General features: G+C 38.0%; 1 protein-coding gene across 2 annotated transcripts in view; it reads left to right on the forward strand.

Annotated features, from left to right (window-relative positions):
• The window catches only part of KDM1A (lysine demethylase 1A), a 53799-nt gene that overhangs the window by 14382 nt on the left and 24517 nt on the right, over positions 1–14900 (forward strand). Inside the window, exons 3-7 of one of the 2 annotated variants that reach the window (XM_024554356.4) lie at positions 4943–5002; positions 9473–9606; positions 12309–12387; positions 13020–13112; positions 14014–14120. In XM_024554356.4, coding sequence (XP_024410124.3) covers positions 4943–5002; positions 9473–9606; positions 12309–12387; positions 13020–13112; positions 14014–14120 — 473 coding nt within the window. The remainder of the gene's footprint in view (positions 1–4942; positions 5003–9472; positions 9607–12308; positions 12388–13019; positions 13113–14013; positions 14121–14900) is intronic. The other variant, XM_045190650.3, reaches the window with a different exon arrangement.

Genomic DNA, 14900 nt, shown 5'->3' on the forward strand with positions numbered 1-14900 from the left:
GGGCTGTGCAAGACAGTGAGTCATTTGTGAGTCCTCATCTAAAGCTAACCCCGCCTTAGAACCCTCCCCACAGGTAGTTTTTCTTACAGTGAGTCTCAGAGTCTTGGTGGGCTTCCGAACTGGTCCTTTCACTCTGAGAGTCTTTCCCTTTGCGCCTCTGATCAGGTCAGCACACACCTCCTCCAGAGACTTTGCGGCTGGTCAGAGTAATTCTAATCCCGTGAATCACCGCCTCTGGTTCTATGGGTGTCTTTCCGGTATCTTGTAAAGCCATTGCTGCTGTGCAGCTTCCTGACCGACTTGTTCCTGCACTTGCTCCCCACCCAGAGCAAACAGTGGTGAGTCAGGAGCAGACTAGACAAGACGGCACTTTGTTTCAGCTGCGACTGCGTCTTCCTCAAAGAGCGGTCCTTAACATGTCTGCAGTTCTTTCTCTATGAGGGGCCCTCATCTCCCCTGTGAGGCAGTCAGTACTGGTTACATAGAGTCTGTACCAGTGCTGGGCTTGGCAGTATTGCATAGTTACGTGGTCAGAGTTCAGGTGAATAATTTTTTTGTCATGCTGTAAGGTATGTTTCAAGTGGTTCATTCCAGGCTTTTCTCTTGCCTTGCCTGCAGGTGCAGTAGGAGAGCAGGAGTTAGCTGAGGTTCCCGTGACAGTTGACTCAGATTACCTCCAAAGGAAAGATAGAATGCTGTTATACTTAACACCCAGCAGGAGACCTTCTTTTGTAGATTTACTAAAAGTTGCTGGCAAATTCTTTCCTGCTAGAATTGTTTATATTGCCATTTTGGCCTGCTAGTGTCACACATGTGTCTGAAGTCATTTGAGTTCTCATTAGAAGAGGTATGATGCATACATTTACAGAACAGACCTAGGATTAATTTTTCTTGCCTTTTTGCGGGGGAGAGGGGGACATAAAGCATCATTTCAGTGTTCTGATTTGGAACTGTGCTCCAGAATAACTTATTGGAGGACTGAGAAAAAAATGTGACAGGCTGATAAGGTCATCTAGATTAGTTCAACACAATTTTTTTTATTTTGAGAGATAACTGTAAATAAACTAAGATATATATACTACTATACATATATCTAACCCCACTCTCTATAGTCCCCACTCTCATAATTTATAGCTTAGTACAAGACACAAATGTACATACAAATGTGAAATAGAAGAAAAAATATTCTTTTTTAAAAATCTTCTCCCAAGGATATGTGTATTGATTTTTCTTGGGGAGTGGGGGGAAAGAGACATGTTAAAGAGAAACATTGATTAGTTGCCTCCTGTATGCTCCGAAGCAGGGATCAAATCTGCAACCTAGGTATGTGTCCTGGCCGGGGATCAAACCTACAACATTTTGGTGCGCCAATGATGCTGTAACCAGCCAAGCCACCCAGCCATTGAATGTGATTGCAAGAAACTAGTCAAAATGTGAACCTGTTGGTCAGTATGTTCCTGAGAAAACAAACTAATGATGCTAATGCCCATGCTTGCCAACTAAAGTATTTGCAAGGAATCATAGACTTTCTTTTAAGACTCTGAAAGAGTGGTATCTTAGAATTCGAATCAAGATGAGAAAAGATGCAGTAATGTGACTATAACTAAAATACTTAAATGTTCAAGAATTACTTAACAGGTCTGCAGACGGTTTACTGGAGGACGACCGAAAGGCTGCTGTGTGAGATAAAACAAAGATTTCATTTCCAGTTTGGAGAAAATAGGCACAAATAACCTGCACTAAGGATCTCTTCTTCACACTTCACTATATGTGTGCACGTGTGTGAGCGATAGTGGGATGAAAACAAAGTCTGTGAAGAGGTGCCAAGATCAAGGTGATATTAAAAAGTTGCTTTTGCAAAATGACAACAAACTCACAACTATCAACAACTGAATCCAAAAAAAACAAAAATAAACTAAGCAAACAACTAGAACGGAAAAAATCACAGAAATGGAGATCACATAAAGGGTTATCAGCAGGGAGGAGAAAGGGGAAGAATGGGGGAAAAGGTACAGGGAATAAGTAGCATAAATTGTAGGCACAAAAGAGACAGGGGAAGGTTAAGAATAGTATGGGAAATGGAGAAGCCAAAGAACTTACATGTATAACCCATGGACATGAACTAAGGTGGGGGAATGCTGGTGGGAGAAGGGATGCAGGGTGGAGGGGGAGAAATGGGAGGAAAAAATGAGGCAGCTGTAATAGCATAATCAATAAAATATACTTAAACCAAAAATAAATAAAAACCAAAAAAAGTTGCTTTATTTTCATGTTCTACTTTGAATTTGAACTCATAAAAGATAACTGTACCTGCCTTCCGTTCCCATGTCATCGTGCCACTGTCAGAAGCAGGTCCTAGGCTGGGAAGACCCAAAGAGCAGATGAATACAGCATTTTTATGTTTTAATCTGAGACACTATTTGGATGGAAATGTTTATGTGTGCTTTTTTTTTTCTTTTTGTTTTAAGATTTTATTTATTTATTTTTAGAGAGAGGGGAAGGGAGGGAGAAAAACATGGATCAGTTGCCTCTTGTATGTGCCCCAACCAGGGACCAAACCTGCAAACCAGGCATGTGCCCTGACCAGGAATCGAACTGAACCCTTTACTTTGCAGAATGATGCCCGTTCCACTGAGCCACACCCATCAGGGTTTTTAAGAAGTGATGAAGAATTGATCTAGCATACCAGTAATAAAGATGATGTTTTCAGATGTCTTTGGAGAAATGGGACCCTCAAAATTCTCACGAGTGTATTATGATTAGAGAAAAAATAGCAACCTCATCTTTACTTCCAGACATGTTATAAACCTTCACCAAGTCAAGAGATAAATCTGTTATTCCTTTGCTTAATATTAAGCCCTTTTTGTTTGGTTTTCAGTTATTTCTCACATGTTTATATCAGCTTCTTGCTTGGTTTTCTCCTATTTCTCTGCATAAGTAATACTTTGGATTTTCATACGTCTCCTACATCTTTTACCGAATAACAGTATCTTTATAAAAGGCTGCCCCACCAGTTTGTAACAGCAACCTGTTAACCTTTGGGCATATAAGTCAGGGGTAAGAAATCCATATTTCCATTTAAAGTACCAGTGACAGAAAGAAAAAAACTCATTCAAGAGCTACCTGTAGGTTAAAATAAGCTAATTAGCAGATTGCATGGCACATAGTGGGAAAAGCAGGAAAATGATAGAAGGAAGGATAAAATAATTCAGACTTAATGGCTGGCTTGAAAGAGGTTTTTGTTTTTATTTATTTATTTTTATAAGTGGTTAGATGCCTTCATGACAAGGCATCTTCCTCTTATTCTTTTCCAAGCTAGGAAATACAATTTGAGAGACAGAAGTAGTATTATACCTAATGCCTAAATGTTATTCTTGGAAACCATATTTATATTTTTGTTCTGAGCTCCTCTCTTCCCTTTTTAAAATACTGTTCAATCTTCTGATCTAGCTTGGTTCTATCTGGAACCAAACAAAATAATGACAACAATTTTTTTAACTTTTTTTTTATGAACAAATCTAGAAGTTACGAAGAATGAACATTTTTCATTTAAACTTTAAAAATAAAATTTTAAATGTAGGGACTGAGCTTTCAAGATAAGTTGCAGGTTGGATTATGTAGTTGGAGTCATCTCTTCATAATTATATGCCCTTTTCCAAAGGCTTTAAACAACAAGTCTCATGCCTTGTGCCTTCTTTGAGAAACATAACCATCTAGAGCGTAAAGGATCCTTCAGGATAGAGCGTAGTGAGATAATTTTAGAATGCGATTCTATTCTACCTTTAAAAGCAGAGCACATACCTTCTAGCAGTACATTCTTATATTGTCAAAAATCATTTCTATCTAAATACCTTTATATACTTAATGATGAAGTCTTTTTAAGGCTCACAGACCTGTAATGGTGCTGTTAGTTTCACTTTGTTGTTCCTTTTAACTCAAATGGTAGAATAATTAATCTGCTGTCTAGTTGAGATTCTTTTAAAATAAAATGTTTACATAAAGCTTGTCTAGTTTTTAGATCATTGGGAGGTGGTCTTTTCATGTCTTCCCAGGATCACACTGTATTTTTTTTGTGGTGTACAGGTAGCTAGGAGTTTAAGAGGATCATGGCATCGTCTTGGTGATAGATTTTGGAAGTCTGGGAGATGATCTTTTCTACTTTCTCAGATTGAATTTTCAAGCTGTGATACTTTTCTTGAAGTCACTTCTTTCTACACATTAATCAGTGAGGAAGTTTCCTTAGCAGGCTTATTGTGGAGCCCCCCCGAGACCTTGCCTTCCTTGTCTGTCTGTCTGCAGTACTGGGCATATGACAGCATGCCATCTGACGGCATGTTTTAAAGGTTTAGTAAGGAGTCACTGGCGTACTCAGGTCTAGCATTGTCTAGTATATGTAGTAAATAAGACGTTTTTTGGAACTGAATTATTTTGTTACATACCCTGCTTTGAAGTCAAGGGGAGAATTTTTCATTAAAATTAAAAGTCTTTTACTTCTTGTCTTATATATTCTTTTTAGATAGAAAGGTAAAGACAAAGAGGTACTTACTGAGTGGATGCTGACTTGCTGCAACTTCAGATCCTAGATCCCATGTCACACCCGTTCTCAGTCCAGCAACAAGTAGTAAAAACATTGGGAATCCCCTTCCCCCGCATCCAACCTTGACTATTAAATAACGCTGGCAGCAAGGATATAGCAATTAGAAATACCGTGTACTTTGTTCTACCTTTCGACAAGAATCAGTGTGTAAAGTTGAAGTTTCCTGATCGGAATTTTGAAGACTATGATGTGATTCCCTGGGCCTTGATTCCAGAAGGAGCTCTCTGAATATGGGTTTACTAGTTGGTGGTGAATTCAGTAGTTGCCAACTATTAGGCCTTTATGTCCAGATATGATCTCAATTTATGGAGTAAGGTCCCTGAGTTCTCCTCTTTCCTTCCACAGGGCAAGCAGGAGGACTTCAAGACGACAGTTCTGGAGGGTATGGAGACGGCCAAGCATCAGGTGAGGGTGGCGTTAGATGCTTGCCACTTAGTAGCAAGAGCCGCCAAGTCAGGGATTGATGCTTGCAAGTGTTTTTGGCTGTGGTATCCACATTTTAGCCAGAAGCGCAGGGGAGATTTAACCCGCAGGACAGGGTAGTAGTAGGAGAGGTAACCAGAACAAAGGCAAGCAAAACCTTTTGAAGTCCTCAGGCCGATCTCAGCCCTCCCTCCGCTCTTTGTGTTTTTAAGGAGATGGCGGGTACTTTTCTCCCCAACAGCCTTTATAGTAACAGTAAACATGATATAAAATACAGAATTAGGAGTCGTGGGACCTTTAAAAAGAAATATAATTGTATACACAGAGAGGAGAATCCATAGGCTGAAATTCTTATTAAAAAAAAAGAACAGAAAGGCATTCTGGGACAAGTAAGGAATTAATGAAGGCAAGTGACTCTTTTTAGAAATGGTTGTTACATAGCGTTGGGTAAATTTTTTTCAATTAACATTACATAGTTAATTATTTTGCAGTTTAAACATTTTGTTTCTCACATGAAAATTAAAATTTAAAAAAGTATCTGCTCGACATGCTCTTTATTTTCGTAACAAACTATGAGATTTTTACTTCTAGGAAAAAATAAAGGGTTAAATGACTTTTAGGGCCCATTTGGGACAGTTAGCAGTTTGGCGCAGGAATCCAAAGGGTAGTGTGTGCGGGTTTCATCCTTTGCCTCTTAAAGAATGTGTTGTGTTCAGTGTTAAGGCTGGGTTTACATTTTGATAGACTTGGAATAGGTATTACTTTGTGTTTGGAGCTTGTCGCTTTTCAACTGTTAAGTCTATTTTAAAATTATTTGCCTATTATACAGCAGGTCCAGGGAGTATTTGTATTTTACTCTTTTGGAGCAAATGATAATTCAGTGGTAATACAGAAATTAGTGTATAGAAGATCCAGAATGTTAGAACAGACTTCTATAAATGCTAATCCAAGGATTGGCTGTTGATAAGCAGTACATGGCTATCTTAGAGGAGTTAAAATCCTCGTTCAGAGTTAAACCTTCAAGAATGGGTTTCATCAAAGGATGTACAACTGGATCTTGCATGGAATTGTTGAGGGTCAGGGATAGCCTTTAGAGATTTAATCTTGAAGAAATACATTGTTTTCTTGTTGCTTTTTGGTTTGATTTTATGTGAATAAATTTTTGCTTTTGCTTTAGTGAACAGTACATTGTATTGCTGAAACTGAAAGCAAACTTTCATATAGAACTGTGACTTCGTATTAGTAGGACATGAGTTTTAAATGTTTCCAGGAATGGCGGTGACTATTCTGAACCCTTCAAGGTCTTCCCTCAGGTCTTTGTCATGGTCAGAAGCATGCCTTTGTGCGGTGATCAGTAAGCATTAGAAACGTGCTTATAAGTAATCAGCATTCTTCTCTTAATAAAGCCAAATGACCCTCATGAGTGTCTTGGGACCAGGATCGTATCTTGACTTTTTAAAATCCAAATCCAGTTGGTATATACACCCTAAATCTTAAAAGTGAGAAGGGAACTTAAGGTCATCTTATCTAGCTTCCTAGACACACAGTTAGTGTTGTGTCACCCCCGTTTTATGGATTAGGACCTGAAGGGAAGTTAAATGACTTGACCAGGGTTACAGCAGCAGTTGGGGGAGTGAGAACCCACAGGTCTTGGTTCTTAAGCACAGACTGTTTATTCATTACACCCTTAAATGGAACCACTTAAAGTGTACATTTAACCCTGAAAATAAAATATCTAAAACATAAGAAATGATACGATTTTCCTTTTTTTTTTCTTTTCACTCCTTTCCCTCATTCTTCTTTTTATTTTTAAACTGTTATAGGACTGGATATGGTGCATCTATAATTTACTGATTTTAAGTAGTCTTTTATATGTAGATCCTATGAGGTTTTTGTTTCCACTCTTTAGCTAGAAACCTAGTTAATTTATCTACTCTGCAGGGGGTAAAAGAGCAAATAACTCTCATGGAGGAGGCCTTCTTTTCTCCTCTGTTAATGTTTATATTTGTTTCCTTACTCTTCTCAAGATACTGCTTTTATCACATCAGACTTGGGGTGGTGGGAAATGATTTCATGGAATAGGCGGCCTGTGTCTTCACCTCTCCTCTTCCCCTTTTCTGCCTCTATAATTGCTCTATCCAGAAAGGTCTCAGTTGTTCCCTTAAATGGTTTAACTACTTTGCTGTTTTCGAAGAATGGTTGAGCCCGTCAGACTGTTGGAAAGGGTAGCTGCGCTTTTAGCATGACTGCGTGTGGAAGGCCATGACGCTAGAGTCTCCTGTGTGTTCGACAGTTCCACGACTGAAAATAGCCTGTGTCCCGATAGCCAGCATTTCTCCTTTTATTGCCTTAGTTTCATGCCCCACCCTCAGCGATATGGCTCTTACTGGTGATGTTTTGCTTTAGGAATAACTAACTGTCCTAACATTCTTTAATTTTAGGTTGGGATTCATTAAATGTGAGGATTGTTGATTTGATTTCGTGACTTGGACACAGTGTGTGTGCCCTCATTATCTGCTGGACAGGTGTCTCTCCTTGTCTCCAAGACAGTGTCTCTTCACGTGCAGCCGTTGGAGCGTTAGACATCCTACTTGGCCTCCTGCTGCCCGTTATTTTTTCTCGGTAGCGTAGGGTTTGGGAGTCTTTGTGAGAACACCTAAGTATCGTAGCTGTGTTTCTCAGTACAGCTTCGAACTGCCTGGTTCTTTTTGTGCTCCTAAGCTTACTAATGCCTTTTCCTTTAATTTTGCTTTCATTGTCAGTGTTTCCAACTTCTTAACTGCTTTAAAATCATTAAATATGGATATCTGGTGCCTATTTCATTACTTATATATAATTATTTCAATGGTATTAAATTTTGAAACTCTGTAAATTGTGTTTTGATATTTCATAAGCTGGTAAGTATATTTTCATAAAGTGATCTTAGAAATACAAGAAAAATATATTCAAATGTATTTATAAGGACATCTTATAAAGTTGTACTTACCTTCCAGCATATAAAAACATCAATTTAATACCCAATTTAAAGAGTTTCAAAATAACATATATTTTACTTATAGAATATGAGATACGTATATACAAGGTCTGTCAGGAAAAAGTCCAGCCATTGTTAATATAACAAGAACAGTTTGAGCAACATCGATGTAACCTGGCAGCCAGGAGAGTGGACTGGAATGCACATGCGTGAACAGTGATGACTTCATGGCACTAGTCAGTGGGGGCAGTAGATGCTGTTGAGTGAGCATGTGTACTGTGTGGCCCTCATATTCAAAGTGACTGAGAGCAGAACAACAAATCTTCATCAGAATTTGCATTAAGCTTGAACATTCCTCCATGGAAACTATTTGGATGATTCAGAAGACTGCAGCTATGGCAACTGGTGATTGGCAGGTTCATCACAACATGTGCCTGCTCATGCATCACAACTTGTGCAGTTTCTTTTTTGCCTAACATCAATCACCCAGATGACTTAGCCCCCCTACAGCCCAGCCTTGGTACCCTGCGACTTCTGGCTTTTCCCAAAACTAGAGTCACCTTTGAAAGAGAACAGATTTCAGACTGTCGCTGAATTTAGGAAAATACGATGGGGCAGCTGATGGCGATTGGGAAAACTGTGTGAGGTCCCAAAGTGCCCACTTCGAAGGAGACTGGGGCGTCATTGTCCTATGTACAATGTTTCTTGTATCTTGTATCTTTTTCAATAAATTACTCCATTTTTCATTTTACATGGCTGGATACCTTCTGGACAGACCTTGTATCCATTACATGTGTATGTACTATGTAGTAAAGCCATTAACATATTTTACTTGCAATATGTGGTAAACTATTTCTCATGTTTCTGCCAGAAAAGGTAAATCGCTTGCTTTCTTCTGTCTCGTCATTGTAGTCTGCTTAACTTCTCTCACTGCTGGCCAGCATTGAATTATGGGTACTAACGGATGGTACCACTGATGAGATTGTGTATTTCGTACTGTTGGATATTAAATCTTAAATTCATCTTCACGTCCCTTCCTCTAATCTTTAAAGAGGGCAGGTGATTGTGTTTTTCACTCTGTAGCCTCTTTTGCTTTCTGTTCTTGTATTTTTCCTTTATTCTGGTTCTTTAGTTTTAAAATTTATTGTAGACTATCAATGATACTCATTTTAATTAGTGTATTTTCCAACATTATAAACTTACTTTGTTAACAAAAAAATATTGCAGTGCCTTGTTATGTTTTATATTGTTTCACTCAGTAAACACTAATTTTGGAATGTTAAGCTCAAACGAGTGGCTAAATTATAAGGATATTTTAGCTTATGAGCAATTATTTTTAAAGGAAGTGAGAGCAGACTATGAATGAAGCAAAGCTTTACAGAGGTTCTTCAGGCCAAAGAGGAGTTTGAGTACTAAGCATTATCCCTAACTCTGTATTCACTTGCACTTTTCCCAGAAGTCTTTGCTTTCTTTGCTAGGTGTGGAGGGCGCAGCGTTCCAGAGTAGACTTCCTCATGACCGGATGACTTCTCAAGAAGCAGCTTGTTTTCCAGATATCATCAGTGGGCCCCAGCAGACCCAGAAGGTCTTTCTGTTTATTAGAAACCGCACAGTAAGTTCTTTTTCCACCTCATTATAAAAAGTGCATATTACTTTTATAGCGAATATGAGGAAAAGAGAGAACCATTGTTAGAAATTAGTTGGGTTTTTTTTCTTTAGGTATTTTTAAAGATGTGTATGTAATTCTTGTTTTTACAGAATTGAGGTCCTACTTACTGTCATTCTTTGGACCCTTTCATTCCTCCCAACCCCATAAACACAGTAAGAATCTACACAGTAAAAAAAAAAAAAAACACTTAAAATAATCACTTTGTCTTTCCTTCTCAGGATAAGAGAAACCAGTATTCTATTCTACTCACCTGGTTCAGCCTCCTCCTCTGGCTAAGTAACTGATTTTAATGTTTGCATAATATTTTGTCTGACTGTTGAGTCCTGATTTAACTGTTGAATATTAAATGTCCATTTTTGCCATATAATAATTGAGCTCTGGACTGCTTTTATATATTTTTGACTCTATCTCTGTATATTATTTCCTTGTGATCGAGCCCTAGAAGGAAAACTACCTTGTTAAGAAGCACAAACACTTCTTAAGTTTTGATGCACGTTGCCAGATTGCTTCCCAACAAGGCTGAACCAGGCGATGCTCCCACCTGTCCGTTTTTGTTACTGAAACGGTGCTAATCTGTGCTGCTGTCCTGGACCAAAACTATTTCATTTCTTTTCCATTTCTTGGATTACTCAGACTTACTGCTTTTTCACATTTATTAGTTGTTTATATTTCTTCTGTGAATTTTTCTTTCATGTCCTTTATTCATCAGAAGTTCTTCAACCATAGAGTAGAGGAGGGCAAGATACTATTCAGAACATATTAGTTGTACTCTAGGATGATCAAAAGCAGATTTACATTGTAATTTTAGCTATTTTAAAATTAGTTCAGAGATGTCATTTTCACATACCTGCTTTTCAGCCACCACTAACTTTTTTTTTTTAATTTTGGCTGTTAAACTGCAAAATCACTGCTAAATATGGATTGCTTAGCTAGAGCAGTGATTGATAGGTTATACTGGATTTTTGTAGTATATAATAACGGTTCTCTTTTGTGAAGAAAAAAGTTTTTTTAAAAAGTGAGTGGAAGATTCTTAATTTGTATTTCTGAGGCTCATTTGGCCTGTAATTGAATCTGCATCTGTGTATAACGTACCAACATTTTGATCTAAGTGGATTTTTTAAGACAAAATTGTGTTGTTTGTTTGTTTGTTTCATCTGAGGGGAGTGTTTACTTGTGACCTGAGCTTTATTTTATCGGGTGGACGGAGGAAGAAAGCTTATGTTGCAGGGTGAGGAGCTTGGGCCCAGAGTGTGCTTGAGGAATTCCATTTTCTCTTGACAATGGCCACAGAGGGAAGTAGAGATGCAGATGAATTTGGTTATATTTCTTAATTGATTTACTTACACATGACCAGGTTTCTTCTTTGTCGAAACTTGTGTATGAAACAGTCTTTGTTAAGCTTTAACTAAGGCTTAAATATGGTGGTATATAGTCTTGCATTTTAAAGGTACATATTCAATTTGAAGAGAAAATGTTAAGAGTGCATTGATTGTACCACAGTATTTTTTCATTTCTCATCTTACTGCTTTTTCAGCAGTAAAGTAAGTCACCACTCCCTTTTTTCTTTTAAAGATTTTATTTATTTTATTTTTACAGAGAGGGGAAGGGAGGGAGAAAAACAACATCAACGTGTGGTTGCCTCTCATGTGCCCCCCACTGGGAACCTGGCCCACAGCCCAGGCATGTGCCCTGACTGGGAATCGAACAGGCAACCCTTTGGTTCACAGGCCCTTGCTCAGTCCACTGAGCCACACCAGCCAGGGCTCCTTTTTTCCTTAAACACACTACTCCCTTAGCTTAACAGTGTTGAAGTTTTTCTCCTGCTTCCCTGGTAGTTGTCTTCTCTTGACTGCTTTGTCATCCTTGGAGCAACAGGCCATTATGTGAACTTGTTGGAGTTGCTTAAGGTCTTTCCTGTCTCCTGTTTTTTCTCCAGGACCTGTCTTTTACACTTTGGGCGTCAGTTATCACCCATAAGCAAATCGCTCTGGACCCCCAGTTTCCGCATGATTGCCTTGAATAAGTGAGAGGGAGAGAAACATCATTTGTTGTTCTCACTTATTGTACTTACTCATTGGTTGATTCTTATATATGCCCTGACCAGGGATCAAACCCACAACCTTGGTGTATCGGGACAATGTTCTAACAAACTGAGCTACCTGGCCAGGGCTTGGTTGACTTGGAATTAAACTCATTATCTCTTCTTTCAGTGAATGGCATACTGACTCATTTAGTTGTGCAAGCCAAAAGCTGAGGGGTTTTCCTTGGCATCTCTTTTTCCCCCCACCTCTGTATATCTAATTGGTAATTTGATTTTTGTGGATTTTACCTACTCACTGTGTCTGGAGTCATGTGATCCAGGTTTAAATCCTAGTTGCTCCCCACCTGCAGCTGTGTGATCTCAGCAAGTTACTAGGGTCTTTTTTTTTCTTTTTTAGGTGAAGTATCTCCTAGTTTCTTCAATAATTTGCTCGTTTGACATGGTTGTGTGTTTCGTTAGTTTCTCTGTCAGGAATATAACCCTCATTGTTTTCAGTGAAAGGAATGCCCACATTTGGGGCCTTAAAAGTTAAAAGGAGGTTTTAAAGTGGTCAAATGGTGTAAGTGTAGTTGTATGTAATGCAGTCTCTATCATTTATATACAGTTGCAGTTGTGGTTGGATAACCCAAAGATACAGCTGACTTTTGAGGCTACTCTACAACAGTTAGAAGCACCTTACAACAGTAAGTCATGTGTTCAGTGACTGGTATTGGACTAGATTGTAAAAATTGATATTGCCTTCCAGGAGCCTCTTGGTTCCTTGGTAATGAATCTTTTTGATTCATATTTCATCTTATTTCACCTTGTACTGTGTGAAAATGAGCCTTATAGAAAAGCTAGTTTGTACATTTGTAATTATTTCCCCGGTGTTTAAATTGCACTGACAGATGAGTGAGTTGCAGAGCTGGCCAATAAATCCCCAGACCTATGTCCAGCTTCAATCCATGGAGTACTTGGTTGGCGTTCAGTTGACTGGCTCTCTGGCTTTCTCATTTCCCACTGGCCACCAACAAAATCCTGTGAAGGTTTTGCCAAAGAAAATGAGCATAACACTACCTTAAAAAGGATTGGTTTTGACTTTCATTTCACCTATAATGGAATGTCATTCTTAAATCCCTGATTATGTGATATGCATTTTGTACTACCTCACAGACTCATAGCTCTAAGAGTTACTTTTCTAAAAGATTCACATAACCTGAAGCTTACGGAAAAGATGTATAGAATGACTTCACGATGGGGAAATAGAAGAGTTAAAGAATTTTTCATTTAAACTGCTAAAAATATAAACATGTTTTTAAATTCATTTGTTCTATAGGCGATACTGTGCTTGTCCACCGAGTTCACAGTTATTTGGAGCGTCACGGCCTTATCAACTTCGGCATCTATAAGAGGATAAAACCCCTACCAAGTAAGGACCTGGCCCACACATTTCATAAGTCTAAGTTATGCTTCTAGGACTCAATTTTATTTCCAGGAGGCTTTTAGCATTTTATTTTGATTTCTAAATCTATATTTGGAGTCAAAATATTCTCAAGTTTATCATATGAGTCAAAATTAAAAGCTCTTCATAAATGCATTTCCTGTAATTTCTGGTTTGATAGGTACTTAGTAAAAGGTACTGGACTTCCAATTTAAGAACTCAATTAAAATACAGAATTTGTTAACAGTGAGAGAAGTGACTTATGAAAGCAGGAGGTTTGAGATACTCCCTCATTGACCAGTATTTTTATACTGCTAAAGGTTGCATTTTTATTTTATAAATACTATTTTATTTTATAAAGTCCTCTTTCATGATCCAGGATAACATCTGCCAGGAATCCAAGGGATAGGGATATTTTGAGAATTAATATGCTTATTTATTATTTTAAAATACATTTATTTTTGATGCTTTAATAATTCTTCCAAAAGGGATACTGAAAACTATAAAACCAGAGCTCAAAGAAAATAGCTTTGAGGGTAAATAGGGCGGCTGGTCAAATCGTCCCAGTATCATTGTGAGGTAATGAAGCGGCTTATTCATAGTAAGTTAACCACGGGTCACAGATCCGGAGGCACAGGACTGGGAAAAGCGAAAAAGTAAATCCCAACATAAAGGATTTCACTTATAAATTTTCAACATCAAATTAAAGTTTATAAATTTTATTTATTTGCTGATTTGTATTTAGATAGTTGCTGTATTTTGAAATAACTGTCTGAATTGTTTACTTTGTAAGACATTGTGACATGTTAAGAGGTTTTCATGATAAAACACGATAAATACAAATTCAAACCTACAGCAAAACATTCTAACTTTCATTTTTGGCTTTTAGCTAAAAAGACAGGAAAGGTCATTATTATAGGCTCTGGAGTCTCAGGCTTGGCAGCAGCTCGTCAGTTACAGAGTTTCGGAATGGATGTCACACTTCTGGAAGCGAGGGTAAGAATTTCATTTGGGGTTTAGAAACCTGACCTAAAGGAAATGTAGGGAAGTTATTTAGTGCAAATTAATAAATCATATAACTTGAACTAAACCAAATTGACTTGTATTAATACAGCATTTGGATAGTGTTACTTATGTGGAAGCATGTTTGACAGTGAAGCTTGAAAAAGTGCTAGTGAGGATTTAGAGTTTGTAAATGATCCATATGTCTTTTGATGGATATTTGCAGGTCATGCCTACATGGATATACAGCCTCTGCAGCCGGCAGTGTTTCAGTAGTGTATTCCTTATTTGATAGTCAAGGAAAAGGAGTTGCTTCTCAGGCAGTAGCCATATTTTAGGGCCTGATGAAGCCAGGATACTGGTTCCCTTCTCATGAGTCCTGGAGAGAGAATGGAAACTGAAGGAGGAAAAGGGTGATGGCGCGGAGTGGGAAAAAGAACACCATGTTAGGATACTACTATTCGAATTATTTTCATGAGAAAATTTCAAGTTCTAATTATTTTCCAGTGGCTTAAAGGCCTCCCTGGACTCCCACTATTCAAAGAGGCACTTCTCAAGATAACATAAACACCCTAAAATTTTATAAAAGCTTTCAAAAATGTTTACTGCAATCTAAGTTGCTTTTTGTAAATTGCTAATTTTTAAAAATAGTCTTTTCAGATATGGGGAAATCAGAAGTAAACAGTTTCTGATACAGTCTGACTAAAAATATTTTATTCATTAATTCAGAGAACAGTTGTGTGCCCTCCATGTCCTGTGTGCTGAAACTGCTGT

The sequence above is a fragment of the Desmodus rotundus genome, chromosome 3 (genome assembly GCF_022682495.2).
Source record: "Desmodus rotundus isolate HL8 chromosome 3, HLdesRot8A.1, whole genome shotgun sequence".
Taxonomy (NCBI): Eukaryota; Metazoa; Chordata; class Mammalia; order Chiroptera; family Phyllostomidae; genus Desmodus; species Desmodus rotundus.